The sequence below is a fragment of the Sapajus apella genome, unplaced genomic scaffold, assembly GCF_009761245.1.
Source record: "Sapajus apella isolate SASKATOON/1434 unplaced genomic scaffold, GSC_monkey_1.0 scaffold12, whole genome shotgun sequence".
NCBI classification, from domain to species: domain Eukaryota; kingdom Metazoa; phylum Chordata; class Mammalia; order Primates; family Cebidae; genus Sapajus; species Sapajus apella.
This window is the reverse complement of record NW_022436952.1, coordinates 22,782,049-22,800,987: the sequence shown is the minus strand read 5'-3', so window position 1 is coordinate 22,800,987 and position 18,939 is coordinate 22,782,049. Positions and strand designations below refer to the sequence as shown.

Genomic DNA, 18,939 nt, shown 5'->3' with positions numbered 1-18,939 from the left:
AGAACTGTGCTTTCATTCTGTATTCTTGTTCATTTCCATCACTGTCATCTCTAACTTTGATCATTTTAATAGCCTCCTAAACAGTCTTTGTAGGATTCTATCTTTCCCACCTTACTCATTCCTCCATACTGCTGCCATAATTATGTCAACTCTCCTCTTCAAGAAATTGGACCAGTTTGATATGTGTCCTTGTTAGCACTATATATGAGGCATATAAGTTAAGTCAGGCCTTAACTTTCATATCTGGCCTTATCTGCTACCCTTTGCTCATGAAGCCTGTGCTAAAACTGTGCTGAAATTTCATGCTCGTTTTCTTTTCTTAGAATGACCATATATATTTTTTAATCTTTCACCTGATAACTGTCTACTCATCTTTTAGGAACTAGCTCATAGTCTCCTCTGAGAAGCCTTCCTGGATTCCCAAGGTTAGCAGCTTACTCTATGTTATTGCCACACTTGTTTTTCAAACTTATGCCAGAGTATGTATCTGTTTGAATTGGCGTCTTCCACACTGAATTGAGCTCCTCAAAGACAGAGATGACTGTCATATCCTTGGTGTTCCTTTCTGTAGCAGACATGTACTTGGTACTCAGTAAAATTGATTGAATGGAATTGAGAGTGCATTTATCACCTTTGTGTCTTCTCAGAGCACGTTATTTCATTCACCTATTAAAGTCGGGTTCACTTCCCACATTCACTTTTGTTATTATCTTGATTGCACATAGCAGGAGCTTCACAAATGTTGAATAAAGAAATTAGTTCCAATAGCACTATAGAGCTTATAATTAAGAGACAAATGTATTTTTAGATGTAAAATTATCTGAAGATTTTATTTCCTTGATATACAGGACAGTGACAAAGAACTTCACATTTTGTGCATTTCTTTGATCACGTTTTCTTTCATCAGAATGAATTACTCTTCACTTATGACTTTAGTGTGAACCTCCCGGCTCTTCACTCTCAGCTTGTTGACCTGGGACTCAGCAATGTCAGCCCGCTCCTCGGCCTCCTCCAGCTCGTGCTGGAGCTTGCGGAACTTGGCAAGGTTGACATTGGATTGTTCCTCCTGAAAACAGAAATGCATTTGAGATAACAAGAAAATTGGACATTTTCTGATTGTTACAGGATTTGCCTCATAAATGAGAAAGAAAAAGACTCTGTTGGCTGGACACGATGGCCCACGCCTGTAATCCCAGCACTCTGGGAAGTTGAGGCGGGTGGATCACCTGAGGTCAGGAGTTCAAGACCAGCCAGGCCAACATGGTGAAACCCCGTCTCTACTAAAATTAGCCAGGCATGGTGGATGCCTGTAATTCCATCTACTCAGGAGGCTAAGGCAGGAGAACCTCTTGAACCCGTGAGGCGGAGGTTGCAGTGAGCCGAGATCGCACCATTGCACTCCAGCCTGGGCAACAAAAGCGAAACTCCATCTAAAAAAAATAAAAAAGAAAGAAAGAAAGAAAGAAAAGGGCTGTTATTTAGTAACATAGTTATTTGAGAGCAAGGCATCCTACAAACTCGTCTATGTAAATGAATGTGCTTCTGACCCTCCTCAAATCTCTCTGACTTGACTCTGTTTCTGGCAAACTGAAGAGGCTGCAATGGTAACAGGGAGAACAAAGTAGCAGCGGTCTGAATTCAATCTTGTTTCTAAAAAACAAACTTTAAAGAGGTCTCAGAAGATATAAACTCAAATCTCTAAGGCTCCAGTAATTTATGGTTCATTTTTCTCATTCTAAATATTCATGTTCATACCTAATAATGTATTCCCAATATAAAGAAAGCCCCCTAAATTCTATAAACTTTAGGCCCCAGAAAACCTGGATCTGCTTGTGAACCTTTCATTTCTACTGTGGAGATACTCACAGCCTCTTCAGCTTGTCTCTTGTAAGCTTTGACTTTGGTTTGCAGTTTATCCACCAGGTCCTGCAGCCTGAGAACATTCTTTCGGTCCTCCTCAGTCTGAAAGAGGGAGCAAGTAGATAGTGCCATTATTTTAAAACAACTCATTATTTCCTTGAAAGCTGTAGGCCTGGAAGATAGGAAAACACTGGTCACCTGGTAAGTGAGTTCCTTCACTCTTCTCTCATGTTTGCGAAGACCCTTGACGGCTTCAACATTGCGCTTCTGTTCACTTTCCACCTCATTTTCAAGCTCTCTCACCTGGAAGAGAACAAAGATGTTTACCCATTTGGCTGTAACTGGTCATATGAGCAGGCTAGGAATTAGATGAAGTGGTGGAGACCCACCCTGGCCTCCAGTTTCTGGATCTGCTTCTTCCCACCCTTCAGAGCCAGCTGCTCAGCCTCATCTAGACGGTGCTGTAGGTCCTTCACTGTCTGCTCCATGTTCTTCTTCATTCGCTCCAGGTGGGCGCTGGTGTCCTGCTCCTTCTTCAGCTCCTCAGCCATCATGGCAGCCTAATTAGCAAAATAAATCCAGAAAATAATGAATTCTAATTATAGCAGGCAGCATGCATGTGTCAGTAAGACAAATGCTTATCTTGCTTACATCAGTGATGGCCTTCTTGGCCTTCTCTTCTGCATTGCGGGCTTCCTGGACAATGTCCTCCATCTCTCCTTGCATTTGGGAAATGTCTGTTTCCAGCTTCTTCTTGGTGTTGATCAGGCTAGTGTTCTGTTTCAAATTAATAAAAGAGAAGAGAAGCACATTTAATTATAACCATTCACATTGTCATTTTAACTAGTGTACACAGGCATACATTATTGACCATAAGAAATGTTTAGAATAAACATCAAATTAGAGATAATTCTAAGTTTATGCCTTTTCTCCTTTCTGTCTATATCTCTATTAATCAAGCTTCTAAATTATTCCAGGTAAAAGCTAATTTCTGATTTCAAACATATTCAACTATTATCAATTGCTATTTGTAAGCATAAAACACAACCCCCAAAACTCAAAGTGCTGTACCATGCAGCACCACCCAGCTCATTTAAAATGAATCATTACTTTTTAGCTATAAATTCATATCGGTTGGCTCCATATTATAAATGCATAAATGGTAGTCCTGTGGGATAAAAATGAACCAAGAATCACTTCTGTTTTTGCCAAGTTGACAGTATTTGGAATAGTCAACTTCAGATACTGTTAATGAGTAAGAAAAATGCTGCATATTAATTTGATTTTAAAATTATATAAAGTATGTGATTTTAACACTTCTATAATGGTTATGGGTATATAGTGCAACTTTACAGTATACAGAAGTATACAGTAACAGACATTTATTATAAGAAATAGAACATACAAATTAGGAGACAAGAGACAAAAATAATTATTGCGCTCTCACCAGAGAGAAAGGATAAACTTTTATTTATCCTTCTGGATGTTTCCTACATGTTTATATGGGCAAAAAATCACACATCCTATGTTATCTTTAAGTTGCTTTTTTTACCTACTAAAATGTAAACATCTTCACATGGCAATAAATGCATACTACAGTGGTTACATACTAACCATTGTGAGGATATACCACCATTTATTTAACAAATTCACTATATACAACAAATGCTAACTAGTATTAATAGTGGTCTCCATGAATTTGAAGTAAAGAGCTTCCCTTTGTATCGCAGGAGGTTAGCATTATGTGCATATGTGATACATAAGAACTATTTAATGGCTAATTGTCTTTCTCCTCAGTTTTATTTGCTTATCTTTTTGTAGCTTAGAATTGCATAAGACAAGACAGCTACAAATGTTGTGTATGGTTATTTGTATATGACTTCTGTGTTTTTTAAATAAAAGTTTCTAGAATTCCAGATTATTTCAAATCAACATGATTATGCCAGCCCATAAATATACTTTTGAACCAGCTAGGTCCCAATAAATACTTACAGCACCCTGTACATTTTCTAGAACTCCAGGAAGGGATGCCTGCCAAGATTACTTTTTACTTTATAAATAAGCTTATCTTCTGAAATTGTCTTCAGCTTCAGAGAGTATATTTGCCAAACCATGATCTTGAGCCTCACCTGAGTGTGTAGAAGTTGCACACGCTCACAGGCATCCAGAAGCTCTTGCTCTGCCATTTTCCTGCTCCTCTCAGTCTGTTCCAGGGATGCCCTGAGCTCTTCAACTTCAGCCTGCATCAGGTTAGCTCTGCGCTCAACCATTGCCAGTTGTTCCTTAAGGTCAGCTTGGCCTCTGATGGCATCATCCAAATGTAGCTGAGTGTCCTACACAGAAAGACAAAAAGCCTCTTACTCATGCTCCACTTAAAGCAAATGCAAATGTGTGGTCATGTACACACTTTGATCTTAATGACTTAGAGTATGATTAGAGAGAAACAATCTGCAAGTACCTTTAATAGTAAATTCTTTGTAGCTGTGGGTTGCAGTTCTACTGAAAAGAACATGTTGTTTTATTATTTTAGATCCTGAATCATTTAAAAATACCATGGCTAGCTTTATAAAATTTTGGATCAGGAAAGTATCCTTAGACTTCAACTAGTCCAGTGGTGTTATTTTACATATTAAGCAAATGAAGCCCAGATTAATGAAGTGATTTAAGCAGTGTCACGTAGCCAAACTCTCTCATCCCTTCCCCCGTCTCCGTACCCCTCACCACAGTGCTTCTCTGCAGATAACCAAGCAAACTCTGTCCTGGGCCTTCTAGAATTAAGCTCTTTTTCAGTTGTGTGCATACAATTTTGAACTGATTATCATGTTACTTAGGTGATTTATGACATGTAGTCCTTGTAAGACATTAAAATTTGAGTTACGCAATGGCACTGAGACTGTACGAGACTGTGTCTTTAACCCAGCATACCTTTAGTATTCCTTGTGTGTTTCTAAGATTCCGTATTGCCTCAGCAGCCTGGCGGTTGGCATGGTTCAGCTGGATTTCCATTTCATTGAGGTCTCCCTCCATTTTTTTCTTGATCCTCAGAGCATCATTTCTGCTCCTGATCTCAGCATCCAGTGTACTTTGCATTGACTCCACAACTCTGAGATGGTTCCTCTTTAGCTGATCGATTTCTTCATCTTTTTCAGCAATTTTTCGGTCAATCTCAGATTTCACCTGATTTAGCTCCAGTTGAACACGAAGAATTTTGCCCTCTTCATGCTCAAGAGATGCCTTAATAAAAGCAACGTTTATTTAGGTTACCTAAAGAACTTTTTATTGCTTTCACATTATGATGATTTCTCCAAGAAGGCGTTAAAAATCTACAAATTTTATATGTCTTAATTTAGTCTATTAGCTCTGCATCCTCAAGGTACAATTCAGTATTTTTCACTGAATTACATGTGTTATCCCCTAAAGATTTTACAACATGATAGAGATCTCAGTTGCTATTAATTTTCAATTTGTTTATAATGCATAGCTGAGCAAATGAAAAAATGTACCTCTGCTTCCTCGAGGGAAGCCTGTAGTTCACTCTTCTCATGCTCAATTTGTTTCTTTACTTTCTCCAGTTCATGGATATGCTTTCCACCCTCTGCAATTTGCTCTGTCAGGTCAGAAATCTCCTCTGTAATAATAAAGTACCAAATTTCAGCTGAGCAGAAAGGAAGGCTGAAAAGACATCTCCCTATCATTTTTGGAATAGAATGATTACAGTGACTCACGTTGTAAGTTCTTATTCTCTCGCTTTAGAGTTTCAAGATGATCCAGGGATTCCTCGTAGGCATTCTTCACCTTGAACAGTTCAGTGCTAAGAGAACGAGACTCCTTCTGGGAGGCCTCAAGTTCAGCCTGAGTTTCCTCATACTTCTGTTTCCATTCTGCCAGAACCTGGAGGTAGATAGATAGTAAGCCTTTGAAACCAAGAGTGATGTCAGTTTCCCCCCAGGGAGCTGGTACTATGGACCACCTTGTCAAAGTTTCTTTGCTTCTTATCGAGAGCTATGCAGGCAGCATTAGATCGTTCCACATCAATCATGAGGTCCTCTACTTCATTCTGTAGCCTCTGCTTTGTCTTTTCAAGAGAAGCACATTTGGAATTCACAGATTCTACATGTTCTTCTGCATCTTGCAGACGCTGGGCCAGCTTCTTCCTGAAAATTGGGTCAATATGAGTGACCAAGAACAGACTCAGAGTCACTAGAGTGACTTTTATAAAGCTGCTAACTAGGAAAGCATATTTCCCCAAGAGTTGTCCACAAGTTATTGAACTTTTCTAAACATTTCCATTCTCTTAGAATTCTGTTTTCCCTGTTGAGTTCTTGTCTTTATCCATCTCAGGTATTGCCAGACATATTTATGAAGCACTTGTGTGTATGTGTGTGTGTGTGCGCGTGCGCGCGCGCGCGCGTGTGTGTGTGTATAAGTAAGCACTAGAGCTGAGTGAGCGATGTGAAAATTTGCTCCTCTTTCTCTGTTTTTATTTCACTAAGCTGGTCCTCTATGGTATGGCACATTTTCTTGAAGTTTGCCTGGATTGAGAAGTAGAAAACAGGAAGAGACAGTACATTCCTCTTTTGAAGGCTGGGATTTAGAGATCTATAACTGCTTGTGGAAAAGGGCTGAGTTTTATTTACCTTGAGGAAGAAATGGCAACCATGAACAGGAAACATATCACAAAGGAATGTTAGCATTGAGTAGAATCTTTAAGCATTTTCTAGTATGGTCCTCTTTACTTTGTGAATGAGGAAACTGCAGCCCTGAGTGACATGTTCAAGGTTATACAATGAATCAGTAACTTTCTGGATTTGGTGGCCTCTGATAATAAATTACTACATTATTGTACTTCCCAAATTTCCTCCAAAGTCTTATCTACTGCTTTGTTCACCAACCTATACAATTCATGACCTTTCCCAGCCCACATTCTTATCTAGAACTCCCTCTGCAAATGCTTGCTAAAAACTCTTTCATTCTGTTTAATTCTAACAACTATTGAGATAAATCAAATTTATAAAGGGTTTCCACACTAGGAATATAATGCTTTTTTTCCTTCTGTGTGTAAACGTGCAAATTTCATGAGTTGTAGTCCACAAACAGTAGGTGTAATTAGGAAAATGCATCCATTGATACAGATTGTTAGTTGAAATAATGACAGCGTATGACAGCCGTACTCTAAACATTCAATACTCCGGGTAAGGAAAATCTGATTATTGTTCATTGTAATACTCATAATAATTTATCAGATAGTCTCAGTGTCTTAATTTTTCCTTCTATTAAAAGATACTAAATCTATTTACTTCATAAAGAGTATGCTGATAATTAATAATCCATCTTGGTGGAAAGAAATTTAAGATGCTTCTGGACCAGAATGTGTGGAGGAATCTGGTCTCATTCCATTCTCCAGTGGGTGTACCCTGGGCTTTAAGAAGAAGAATATGGTGGAATCCGCCACCCTGTAATAAAATAAGCTGAAGTCTTTCATCTGTCCCCAGGCCTGGAATATTCTCTTTCTCTATTTTTCCTTCAGTCTTTACTGTTATTTCTTCCTCCCCCATGGCACTAAAAGCCCATACTTAGCCTCCTCCAGCTCCTCTGTGCGCTGGATGGCATCCGTCTCGTATTTGGTCCTCCACTGGGCAACCTCAGTGTTGGCCTTAGACATTGCCCTCTGCAGCTCAGCCTTGGCTTCCTGTTCCTCCTCATACTGTTCCCGCAGCAGGTCACAGTCATGGCGGGCTGACTGCAGGGCATGAGCCAGAGCGCTCTTGGCCTAGACCAACCAAAAAGTATGTAATACAAGTTTATCTTCTGATCATTGACTTTCTCTACGCAAAGTTCAATAGTGTGTTATGTTGCACAGTTCAAGTGATTGAAAGTAGCAGCTGGAGAATTCTCACCTTAGTCTCCTCTTCTAGCTGCCTCTTTAATTCTTCAATCTGTTGTGTAAATGCTTGTTTGCCTCGGGATAGCTGAGAAACCATAGCATCTTTTTCATCTAGCTGTCGTGAAAACTCACCTGTGGAAGACAAACTGTCAATGATTTAGTTCTGTTGTCTAGGTAAACAATCATTTAAAGAATGGAATGACACTGTAACCCTCTTATTTCATATGATGAAAAAAACCCTCAAGATTTTCAGTGCTATTGAGAAGGTTATTTCTTGCTTTTTAAAAATGTATGAGTTTTCTTTGATATTTTAGAATTTGAGACCTTTTGGGTAATGCTGAGGCAACAAAAATCTCCTGAGCCCAGGGAGCTTATTTTTTTCCCCAAGTGTAGCTTAGAATCATTGCATTTTACTGTCTCATAATAAAAAGATGGAGGAGTAAGTAAGACATGATAAATGAATGTACATAGCTGGGGAAATTACTTGTATTTGATAGGTAAAACTCGTTTTTTGTCACCTCTCCAAAGGCTGATGCAATTTATTTACTGACCTGATTCTGTGTGTAAACGTGCCTTCTGGGCTGACAACTCATTTATTAAGCGTTGTTGTTCCTCTTCCTTTGTTTTTATTTCACTAAGCTGGTCCTCTAGGGTGCGGCACATTTTCTCGAAGTTTGCCTGGAGTGAGAAGTACAAAATAGGAAGAGACAATACATTTCTATTTCAGAGGCTAGGATTTAGAGAGCTGTAACTACCTGTGGAAAGAGGCTGATGTTTATTCACTTTTCTGTCAATCTTGCATGGTGGCTATAAAGTAGTACAGGCATTTAATTTGGCTAAATTAATGAATACATGATTGTCAAATTATATTCTCTTGGAAAGCATGAATGTCATTTAAATTCTGCATCATCTAGAGTATGGTTTTTAGATAAACCTTTTGTGTAATTATATTTTTTTCATGGTAATAGTATCAGAGGTTAAAGTGTTTTCTACAAAGAGGATATGAGACCATAAGTGATTCAGTACAATAATGTGTACTAGGAGTAATTTTAAGCTTCAGATAACATCTAACGTTTGTGTAATTTGGCTAAAAATAGTCGTATATAAACTTGGTCATTTTGAATTGTTGCAAATAAAGAAAAGGGCACAAGTTAATGAAGACCTTGGCTTTGGAGACAGTCTCCATGTTACTAGCAAGGTCATCGATCTCCATCTTCAGCTCACTCTTCTCCTTCTCCAGCTTCTGCTTCACCCGCTGCAGGTTGTCAATCTGCTCCCCAAGCTCGGCCACACTATCTGCGTGCTTCTTCCGAAGAGCAGCTGCCGTGGCTTCATGCTGCAGGGTGGACTCTTCCAGGTCCCTGCGCATTTTCTGGAACTCAGCCTCCCGCTTCTTGTTCATCTCAATCTGGGCTGAAGTGGCCCCACCGGCTTCTTCCAGCCTCTCGCTGATCTCCTCCAGCTCCCGAGAGAGGTCAGAGCGCTGCTTCTCTGCTTTGGCCCGGGAGGCACGCTCTGCTTCAATTTCTTCCTCCAACTCCTCAGTGCGGGCCTGGGTGTGACATGTCAACATTAAAGTGAATTTATACCAATTTTGTTTCCTGTAATGCCCAGAAAAGGTGGAGGTTATAACTTACCTGTAACTCTTTGATCTTCTTCTGTAGCTGCATTGCAAGGGCCTGTTCATCTTCAATCTTGCTTTGCAGATTGCTCATTTCAAACTCTTTCCTATTAGAAGAACAACACATAGGCTTATAATCAGTTCTCTTATCAGTCTTCTTTTCTATGTATAATCCAACTTTTTGATACTGCTAGTGTTGAAGGAGTGAGTGGTACAATGTTTTATAGGTTAATAATGTATTATTTTAATTAAGTAAAGAGGTCAAAGATGTCATTTTTTCCCATATGTCATGATGTAATGTTTTGGAGATCTTTTTAGCATACGTTTCATTCGCAATGACATTCAACAAGCAGGTTATAGCTGAATTATACCATACTTACTTTTTGAGTTTCTCATCAAGTTGCTGTTTGTCATTTTCTATATCCATTGTGGATTCTTGGGCCAGTTTTAGGTCACCCTCCAATTTCCTCTTGGCTCTTTCTAAGTCCATGCGAAGTTTCTTTTCTTGTTCCAGAGATCCTTCAAGCTAAATTTATAATGCATTTATTTATTTAAGCTCTTAAGTACTGAACCCTATGCCAGTAGCCTTCAAAGAGTCATAAGAAAAAAAATTAAAGCTAGAACAAATAGCACAAGAACTTTATTTACAGTCCAAGCGTTAAAGGCTTATGAGCATCAGTGCTGGTTTCATGTCACAATTGTTTATTTCATTGCAAGGGAAAACATTTTCTTTTTCACACTTACATCATCCACTTGCTGTTCCAGCTTGGTTTTCGCTTTGGTCAGGGTGTTGACTTTGTCCTCCTCCACCTGCAGGTCATCCAAGGTCTGCTGGTGGGCCTCCTGTAGAGCCTTCTTCTCCTTGGTCAGCTTTGCAATGTTTTCGTCCAGGCCTGCCATCTCTTCTGTGAGGTTTTTCACCTTTAGATTTGAACAGGTGATAGGAATGTCAATGACAACCTATTATCTTGATGAAAGACATGATACCGTAGTGTCTTAGAATTATGTCAGCCTGAGATGGAAAATGAAAACCAGAAGCTAACCCAGGCCTATATGGCTGAAAAAATATGTGGTAAAAGTCAAAGTAAGCAGATTGAGGTGGTGAAGACTAAAGAGATGACATAATTATGACAGTGGTATTTTTCATATTCAGTAATCTTAAGATTAAATTTTTAATTAAAATATTTTGGTATCAAGGTACTTATAAATATTCTTAAATGGATTATGGTTTGTACCTTGTTCTCTGTGGCATGTTTCTCCTTCTCAACCTTGGCTAGTGTCAGCTCAAGGTCATCAATGTCTTTCTTGAGCTCTGAACATTCATCCTCCAGTTTCCTCTTCTTGGCTATCAGCTCAGCATTGATCTCTTCCTCATCCTCAGCTCTCTCAGTTGCCTCTTTGATTTTGGCCTCAAGTTGGATTTTGGTTTTAATCAACTGATCACATCTTTCCTCTGCATCAGCCAAGGCATCTGCTTCCTAAAGGGAGAAATTAAGCATTTTCATTTGTTTGAGCTCTATCTACAAGCACATAATAATTTATTAAAAGGTGGAAACTTCAGTAACTACCAGTTTGGTCAACATGTATACCAGTTGCTAACTTTTAAAATGAAGTGGACAAAATGGTAACCTTGTCATCTACTGATCAAGTATAATAACAAATTTCCTTCAGATATTCACATGTGGAAGGTCAAATCAGGAAACCTAGTCTTTTGGCAAAAATCTGCCACTTACTAACCTTTGCAACTTTGGAAAAGTCATTTATTCATTGTAGTACTCAGTATTCTCACATTTAAGAGGGGATTAATGTAGCCATTTCTCTGCCCTGGTAAAAACAACATACCTTCTATTTTATGTACAAAAGTACACTAAAGAAAGAATAATCTGATCTGAGAGAAAGTTCCATAAAGAAAGGAAAATGTCTAGGAATATTTTTATGATTTTGCTCCCTGATGACCAAACTATGTATGAATGCACATATGAACGTGTGCAGCATCCACACACATAGTGACTGGATAATAAGATGTGGCTGAACTATCCAATGTATAATACTTACGGCTTGAACTTGGAGTTGTAAGTCATTTTTCTCTTGCATCAGAGTCACCATCTTTTCTTCTAGTTCTTTCCTTTTTGCCTCTGACTTCGCCAGCTCCTCTTTGCTCTTCTCAAACTCTTCCTTCATGTTGGCCATCTCCTTCTCTGTTTCTGCACTCTTGAGGAGTGGCTTGATCTTGAAATACAGCTTCATCCAGGGCCAGTGCTTCACATTCATGAATGCACGTATGTTGTACTGAATGCAGAAGATGGACTCTCTGTAGGAAAAGAAAAAAAGATGCAAATGGAGAATAATGTGGAAAATGAGTATCACTCAACAAAAGTTATGACTGCAGTGGATTCATTTATGAAAGTGTGGAGAAAGGAGACTTGTGTGTGGCCTCTCACCTCCTCTCCATCATCTTCCTGAACTCCACTCTCATCAGGAACCCTCTGCACATGGCTTGAGTGCGCGTGATGAGTTGAGCTAGCTTTTCATCTCGCATTTCCTCTAGAGCTCCCAAGAGGCCAGCTTTAAAGAAAACCTTATGAAAGAACAAGTTAAATATGTTATTTCCACTCATGAGAGAGTCTAAAAGTGATAAAATTATGACAGATAGAAATTTGGACTGGTGGTACCTTGGTATGACCGAATTTGTATTGAGTGTGGTCAATGTCAATAGACCCTAGAAGTTTCTCAGAAGCCTTCTTGCTGTCAATGAACTGACCATCTGGGATAGCACTCGCATTTAGAACCTTATATCTGTCAGAATAAAAAGAACATAAAAATGTGGTTTTTCTTCACTGAAAAAAAAGGTAGAACATTTGGTAACTATCATTGAAAAGATGATTAAGTTTTTGTGAACAAAATGCCATTTAAAAAGTCAAACAGTGCTTTATGTAAAACTTGGGAAGATATGATTAAAAACTTATGATAATAGAAGCCTTTCTTTTATGACCAATTTTCAAATACTTCATGTCATTTTTCAAGGAAAAATTTTAAAATGTTTGGGTTATATAGTGATGTTGATGTAGACTAAGACATTGAAGAGGAAAAATAGTAAGACACAAACCTCTGTTTGAAGTCTGCATAAAGGATTCTGCTTGGGAATCCTTTCCTACAGATGCGGATGCCTTCCAGCACACCGTTACACCTCAGCTGGTGCAGGACAAGTTCGTGCTCCATGGCACCTAAAAGAATGAATCCACATGACATGCTTCATGTTCTATCGCAGATACACTGGAGCTTGTCTGGATATCAGAAATGTCTTACCAGGAGTTTTAGTTTCATTGGGGATGATGCACCGCACAAAGTGGGGGTGAGTGCTCCTCAAGTTGGTCATCAGCTTATTCAAATTCTCCTGTGGAACCATATGAAAAGTTTTAAAATCATTTCGAGTTGCATCTACATTAGAGTCCCTATCAATGTTTGTCTTTCATTTCATATTTTAATGAGCTAGCTCAATGAAAAACGTAAATTATCATAACAGAGAGGAATCTTATATATGGAGTATAGGTGGGAAATGACAGATTACATAAAATCAGTTCATTTCAGTTTGGTATTCTCAAGCACCACCAATCAGAGAAACTTTGGATTGCTATTTTTTGTCACATGAAGCAGATGTAATTGAATACAGTGGTTATTTTTAAAAGAGGGTTTGATTTCATGTGAAAGTTGTTTAATACCAGATCTCTTGAATGTAGGGCTCAGGGGCAATGGTTCATTTATCATAAAGTTGATGTGAAGAGACACATAGTTTGTCTTTTTTTGTTAATCTTTTCCTAAGGCATTTAAAACATTTACGAAAACTTTAGTATACTGAAAAGTATACTACTTCATTCATTTTCACCATAGATATCTTTAAATTTTTTTTGTTTTGATAGTTTGGTTTTTAATGAAAGTATTTATCTGTAATTCAAGAATATACTGTACCCTGAAAAGAGCTGACACTGTCTGGAAAGAAGAACCCTTCTTCTTGCCACCTTTCTTTCCACCACCACCCTCTAAAAAATAAAAGGGAAAAGTTAAAGTTATTTGCAACAGCCTTTTAAGTGCTATCCATAGATCTCAGGACTGCTAAAATTCCTTTTGGAATTTAAATTTGTACTCACTTGCATCATTCCTATTCTCTCCATATCTCTCCTCCCTCAATTGTAGATTAAGAAAATCTAAGAATTGACTCACATTATGGGCATTCAGGAAAAAAACAACAAAGGATTGTAGTGTAAAGGGTAGATGTGGGTAGGGGATGGGACTCCCCTACTCCAAATCAGCAATGTCTGTTCTCTGAAGGAAGGGCCAAGGAGACAGAGTAGTAATGTCTCCTTAGTGCAGTCATCACTCGGAGAATAGGCAGAGTTGCATGCTTGGTCCCAGGTAGGTGAGCCTCTGCTCACCTGCAGGGAAGTCCTGGCTCCCATTTGCCTGTGCTTCCATGGTGTTACTTGCAGATCTGGTCTTAGGACACTAAAGAGAACAGAACTTCAGTTCCCCCAGCGCTAGGGCCCTGACAAAGGATTTCCTTACCTCCAGCTTAGCTGGAGAATGACAGAAATGTTTTATGATCCTGAGCAAATCACTTAACCTCTCTGAGATTCTTGTTTTCTCACCAATGACATCAGGCTGTTGGCTAAATGATCCGTAGTGTCACTTCGCTCTGCATGCCTGTGACTGTAAGACTGTACCACAGCTATTAAGTGCACTTTCATTAGGCATGTATTGGCTAGTGTTTTCATGTTAGGTTTTGCTGTAACTACATTTGTCTCTGTTGAACAGCGTATATCTATTTTATGACTCTTGCAACGTATTAATGCTATTAAACATCACCTGCTTCAGCAGTTTGTGCCCCAGAGAAGAGGAAAGCCAGAGTCTTCATTGCAGACTTCTGGTACAGCCCGACCACTGTCTCATTCAGGGGGTCCTTGTTCTTATCAAGCCAGCCTGCAATGTTGTAGTCCACGGTGCCGGCATAGTGCACCAGCGAGAAGTGGGCCTCAGGCTTGCCTTTGACAGGCTTGGGCTTCTGGAAGTTGTTGGACTTCCCAAGATGTTGTTCATACAGCTTGTTCTTGAAGGAGGTGTCTGTTGCCTTGGGGAACATGCACTCCTCTTCCAGGATGGAGAAGATGCCCATGGGCTAAGAACGGGAAAAAAGGGATGATAATAATGAATCCCTCAAAAAGTTATGCTCCATGGAGCTGATGGAAAACTGACAATACAGTGTTTCAAAAGACTTTAAATGATAAATTAAATAGGTATGACATCTGAAACAACCATTATGTACCCAGAACATACAGGAAATATGCTTGCTAGAAAGACTCAGTTAAAAAAAATACATCTGAACCATTTGGCACACTTTATGTTCAGTTTATAAAATCAAATTCTGAAAACATCATTTCAAAACTGAATTCTTTATTCCATAAATGTATATATCTGACTACTTTCTTTCCTACTGACAATATAACTTCCTTTACCTCAAATCCAGAGGTGATAAAAGTATGAAGGGAAGAGAGATTATGTGTAAGGACTAAAAATGATCCATTTCTAGGAGAAAAGTCCATCTTATGGTGTATCATTAGAACTCTGTACTTTACCCTTTATTCTCCACCGTTGTGGCGTTAAATGATAGTAATTTGGTTTTCCTTTCAAACAGTTTGGCTTTTTTTCTCATTGTATTTGATATGAAACACTGAAAGAAGATTCAACACTGATGATTTAACAAATTCATAAATTGTATACCTAAGACTATTTTGGTGATACAGAAACTGAAATACTAGAGAATAAAATAAATGCCTTTTCTGAGGACCATCAAGTTTTCATGAGTAGTAGAGATATTATGTCGCCAAATTTACATATCTTTTCCCCAAATGGTGCAGACCTAGTCTGCTTTTAAACTCTTATCTTTCATATTTTTTTGAATTTTCACCTGAGTATTTTAAGTATTCCTGGGTGAAAATTACATTTGCTCTTCCTTTCCCTCTGCTTAGGGTAGGGTTCACACATACACTTCATTGATAACAGTAAGTACACAACAAGCTCCCGATATACTTTTGGAAGTGTTTAACGATTTCTTGATGAGTGTTAACATATCTAGATCTGATGTAACTATTGTTCTACCCTCTTGATAATGGGGAATTCAGGGCCCATTTTCTAGGTGAGTGATACAGAGATTTGGTATTTATTCAGTAGTTATCATGAATGAAGGAAGACTTGATGACTGCAACAGTTGAAGGGCTAACCTTCCAGTCTTTAAGACATCTTGACATAGCCTGCCTTGTTACACATGAGGGATGACGACTCATGCACAATACACTGTCATGGGTACACCAGGGTTAATTACACACTGCAGGGGATTAGCTGTAATTTCCTCCCTTTCTCCCATATGCATGAAATCATGTAGGAATAAAAGTGAGAGAGAAGGAAGCTTTTAGAGGGATAAATGTGAATCCATGAGTGTGTGAATGATAATCATTTTTTTTTTATAAACTGCTCTACTTTACTTGTTAATAACAGATCATTTGGGACATACCTGACAACCAATCAGAATATACAAGCATGTAATGAAACAGCACTGCTTGTTCTATGAGAACGGGGAGTGTGATTAAGCATAGGGAGGCAAGTAATTTGTTTTTCTTGTTTTGAAAGCTAGAAAAGCCGTATGAACCTTCTCGATGAGCTCGATGCAGGCAGCCAGGTCCATCCCGAAGTCAATGAACTCCCACTCGATGCCTTCTTTCTTGTACTCCTCCTGCTCCAGCACGAACATGTGGTGGTTGAAAAACTGTTGCAGTTTCTCGTTGGTGAAGTTGATGCACAGCTGCTCCAGGCTGTTGAACTACATAACAAGATAAATATAGGAAATTACTCATAACTTAAATATTCTATCTACAGAGCATCTATTAGTATTTTCTCCTGAATTCAAGGCATTTTGGTTTATTAAATTATAAACCTTCAGATTGTTTTGTTATAATTCTAAACAAATTAGAATTGATTCTTTGAATACTTTGTTTTCCAAGTAACCACATGAGATCATGCATACTAGGCAAAATACTGTTAAATGAGGACTCTTAAATATTCCCTTAGAGTAATTTTTAAAAGGTGTTTTTATGCTCATCTGCTAGGATCCAGATAGATTTTGACCATTTTAACCTCTCATGGATCAATTTTTGAGACTTTTAGACTCAAAATAATAGAATTTTCTTTTTTCCTATTTGTACCTATTTACTTTTCATATCTTTTCAAAGACTCTTTTCAGTAGGAATTACATTTGTACATTTTGTAAAGTACATTTTGTAAAAATGATTTTGTATGCTCTAACAAGATTGATAAAATGACTGGGGATTTGTACTTGCCAATTTTCTGTCAGTTCACTACTCACATCAAAGATCTCAAAGCCAGCAATGTCCAAGACCCCAATGAAGTACTGCCTGGGCTGCTTGGTGTCCAGCTGCTGATTGATGCGGGTGACCATCCACAGGAACATCTTCTCGTAGATGGCTTTGGCCAGAGCGCCTACCGCATTGTACACCTTCAATAGGAGTGATAGTTTAGTTTTTTAAATTGAAAACAATGATGAATTCTTGAGTCACCCGTGGTTCAAATAGATCAGAGTTTAAGTCATGTTTACCTGTTGCACAGTCTGGCCTTTGGTGACAAACTCATTGCCGACCTTGACTCTGGGATAGCAGAGGGCTTTCAGCAGGTCAGCAGAGTTCAGACTTGTCAGATAAGCAGCTTTATCAGCAACTGTGTGAACAAGGTGAGAATGGTGAAACTGACCATGGCTTACATAATTTAAAATGTAAATGATGATGACAAAGAAAAAATGTTTTACTTAAAGAGTAATATGTGCAAATATCATGAAACCTATTTGTTTGTTCATATTGCCTCAAAAGTATTGTCACCACTTGGGCTAATTTTAGTCAGTTCTCGTGATGATAAATTGAAAGTTGGGGAATCAATGTTCTCTGTGATATTTAACATGTGGCAAAAGTAGACCACAGATAGTAAATTTGAGAAATCCTAACCTAGAGGAGTAGTGACAGAAAAATTTAGATCTGTTTCTTTCAGTGGATGTGAGCACACAGATTATTCACTGAAATAAAAAATGTTTTAGTCAAATAGCGAATATTAGCTTACGAAAAGCCAATGAAGAATGGAATATGAGCAGAAATCACAAATCTGCTCAATAATGTAAAACATTAGGCAGTGTGTAATTTTCTTCCCGTAATACTTTTGCCCTTCACAAGATAGGTCAGAGAAAGTGAAAACATGGTTCCTGACTCTGAAAAGCTCACTATGTCAGTTCTGTCAAGTGGAAGATACCAATAGAGAGTGGTACCTTCCGTGCCGTCTGGCTCCGCCTGCTCTTCCCTTTGCTTTTGCTTGAATTTCATGTTCCCGTAATGCATCACAGCTCCAGTGAGCTTGTAAATGGCCACTTTTTCATCAGCAGTGAAACCCAGGATGTCCACAGCACTCTGTCAAAAGAGTTGAATTTACTCCCTATTAGCACCATGGAAGACTTCCTCAGAACACCGGGCCTGTCTCCCACTTTGTTCTAATAATGCCATGCCTTATATTTGACTAGCACTTTGCCATTTTCAAATGGTACTCATAAACTTCACCTCTTTGATCCGTATGGCAACACCAAGAGGTTTGCTTCAGTCTTTCCCTTTGAATCATGAGTCCATTTGGTCACATCGTATGATGTGACATGTCCACCCTCACTGAACCAGGACTCAGAGCCATGACTTTTGAAGCCAAGACCAGTGCTTTCCCCTTTTCTCCACCTCAGCCCTGCTTTGCTTCTCAGGCACATGCTCCTCATGGTCTCTTGGCTATTTTTGTTTCTTTTCTCCAGTTTCATAAGTCTCTCTGTTGCTCCTCCTTCTCCTATTTGTCCTGTCCAAATACATAACCACAGTCTACCTTCCCACCCTAAAGGGCATGAGGGATGAAGTTGGAAACAGGGTATGAGGAGAACAGCAGTGGCTGTGAGTATTTCTCCACATGCCTCTCTGATAGCAAACCACAGCTCAGCTGATCATCAGATGCCTGGGATAGTAAACTTTACCTAGTCATTTATTTCTCATTCAGAGAAGAGACATTTGTGAAAACAAGGAATTTCACCTTAGTGTAATAGTTCTGTGTCTTTTTTCTCTATTGAATTTTGATTACCTTTTGAGTTGCCCACATAGACTTTGAAAAGGCTTATAAATGGGGGCAGGAATCAGAGCAGGCAGAGGAAGATATGTTTATTTACCATTCTTACCTAAGACTCTTTCCCTAGATTATTGCCTTCCACTTCCAGCTCACTAACTGTACCTATTTACAGAAACTAGACATTATTACAGAGGTCCTAGAGCAAGACTGCTACATTTTTTTAACCTCCCAGACTAGGGTGTGTTTCTTAGCTCCCTATCCTGTTGGACATACAAAGATAATAATAAGTTATAGAGAGTACAAGCTGATATTTATAAGATAAAGCCACACAAATAAATTATTGACTTCTTGAAAATAATATTTTACAAGAAAAAGC

The 18,939-nt window shown here is 38.7% G+C and overlaps 1 protein-coding gene across 7 annotated transcripts in view; it reads right to left on the bottom strand.

The window, feature by feature from the left end:
- Nucleotides 1-883: 883 nt before the first annotated feature.
- LOC116553115 (myosin-4) overlaps nt 884-18,939 on the bottom strand; it is a 73,353-nt gene continuing 55,297 nt past the window's right edge. For 3 of the 7 annotated variants that reach the window (XM_032280273.1, XM_032280272.1, XM_032280271.1), the window contains exons 12-40: nt 17,740-17,878; nt 17,026-17,144; nt 16,777-16,926; nt 16,063-16,233; nt 14,226-14,535; nt 13,332-13,402; nt 12,672-12,759; nt 12,472-12,589; nt 12,038-12,161; nt 11,807-11,943; nt 11,421-11,676; nt 10,601-10,843; nt 10,110-10,286; nt 9,746-9,891; nt 9,382-9,472; nt 8,907-9,296; nt 8,296-8,422; nt 7,758-7,876; nt 7,434-7,630; nt 5,831-6,014; nt 5,586-5,751; nt 5,364-5,488; nt 4,786-5,094; nt 3,990-4,193; nt 2,512-2,637; nt 2,250-2,420; nt 2,059-2,163; nt 1,867-1,962; nt 914-1,066 (exon numbers count right to left, since the gene is read on the bottom strand). In XM_032280273.1, the coding sequence (XP_032136164.1) occupies nt 914-1,066; nt 1,867-1,962; nt 2,059-2,163; nt 2,250-2,420; nt 2,512-2,637; nt 3,990-4,193; nt 4,786-5,094; nt 5,364-5,488; nt 5,586-5,751; nt 5,831-6,014; nt 7,434-7,630; nt 7,758-7,876; nt 8,296-8,422; nt 8,907-9,296; nt 9,382-9,472; nt 9,746-9,891; nt 10,110-10,286; nt 10,601-10,843; nt 11,421-11,676; nt 11,807-11,943; nt 12,038-12,161; nt 12,472-12,589; nt 12,672-12,759; nt 13,332-13,402; nt 14,226-14,535; nt 16,063-16,233; nt 16,777-16,926; nt 17,026-17,144; nt 17,740-17,878 (4,812 nt within the window). Of the gene's footprint in view, nt 1,067-1,866; nt 1,963-2,058; nt 2,164-2,249; nt 2,421-2,511; nt 2,638-3,989; nt 4,194-4,785; nt 5,095-5,363; nt 5,489-5,585; nt 5,752-5,830; nt 6,015-7,433; nt 7,631-7,757; nt 7,877-8,295; nt 8,423-8,906; nt 9,297-9,381; nt 9,473-9,745; nt 9,892-10,109; nt 10,287-10,600; nt 10,844-11,420; nt 11,677-11,806; nt 11,944-12,037; nt 12,162-12,471; nt 12,590-12,671; nt 12,760-13,331; nt 13,403-14,225; nt 14,536-16,062; nt 16,234-16,776; nt 16,927-17,025; nt 17,145-17,739; nt 17,879-18,939 lie in introns of all 7 variants that reach the window. The other 4 variants (XM_032280266.1, XM_032280267.1, XM_032280270.1 and 1 more) reach the window with 3 other exon arrangements.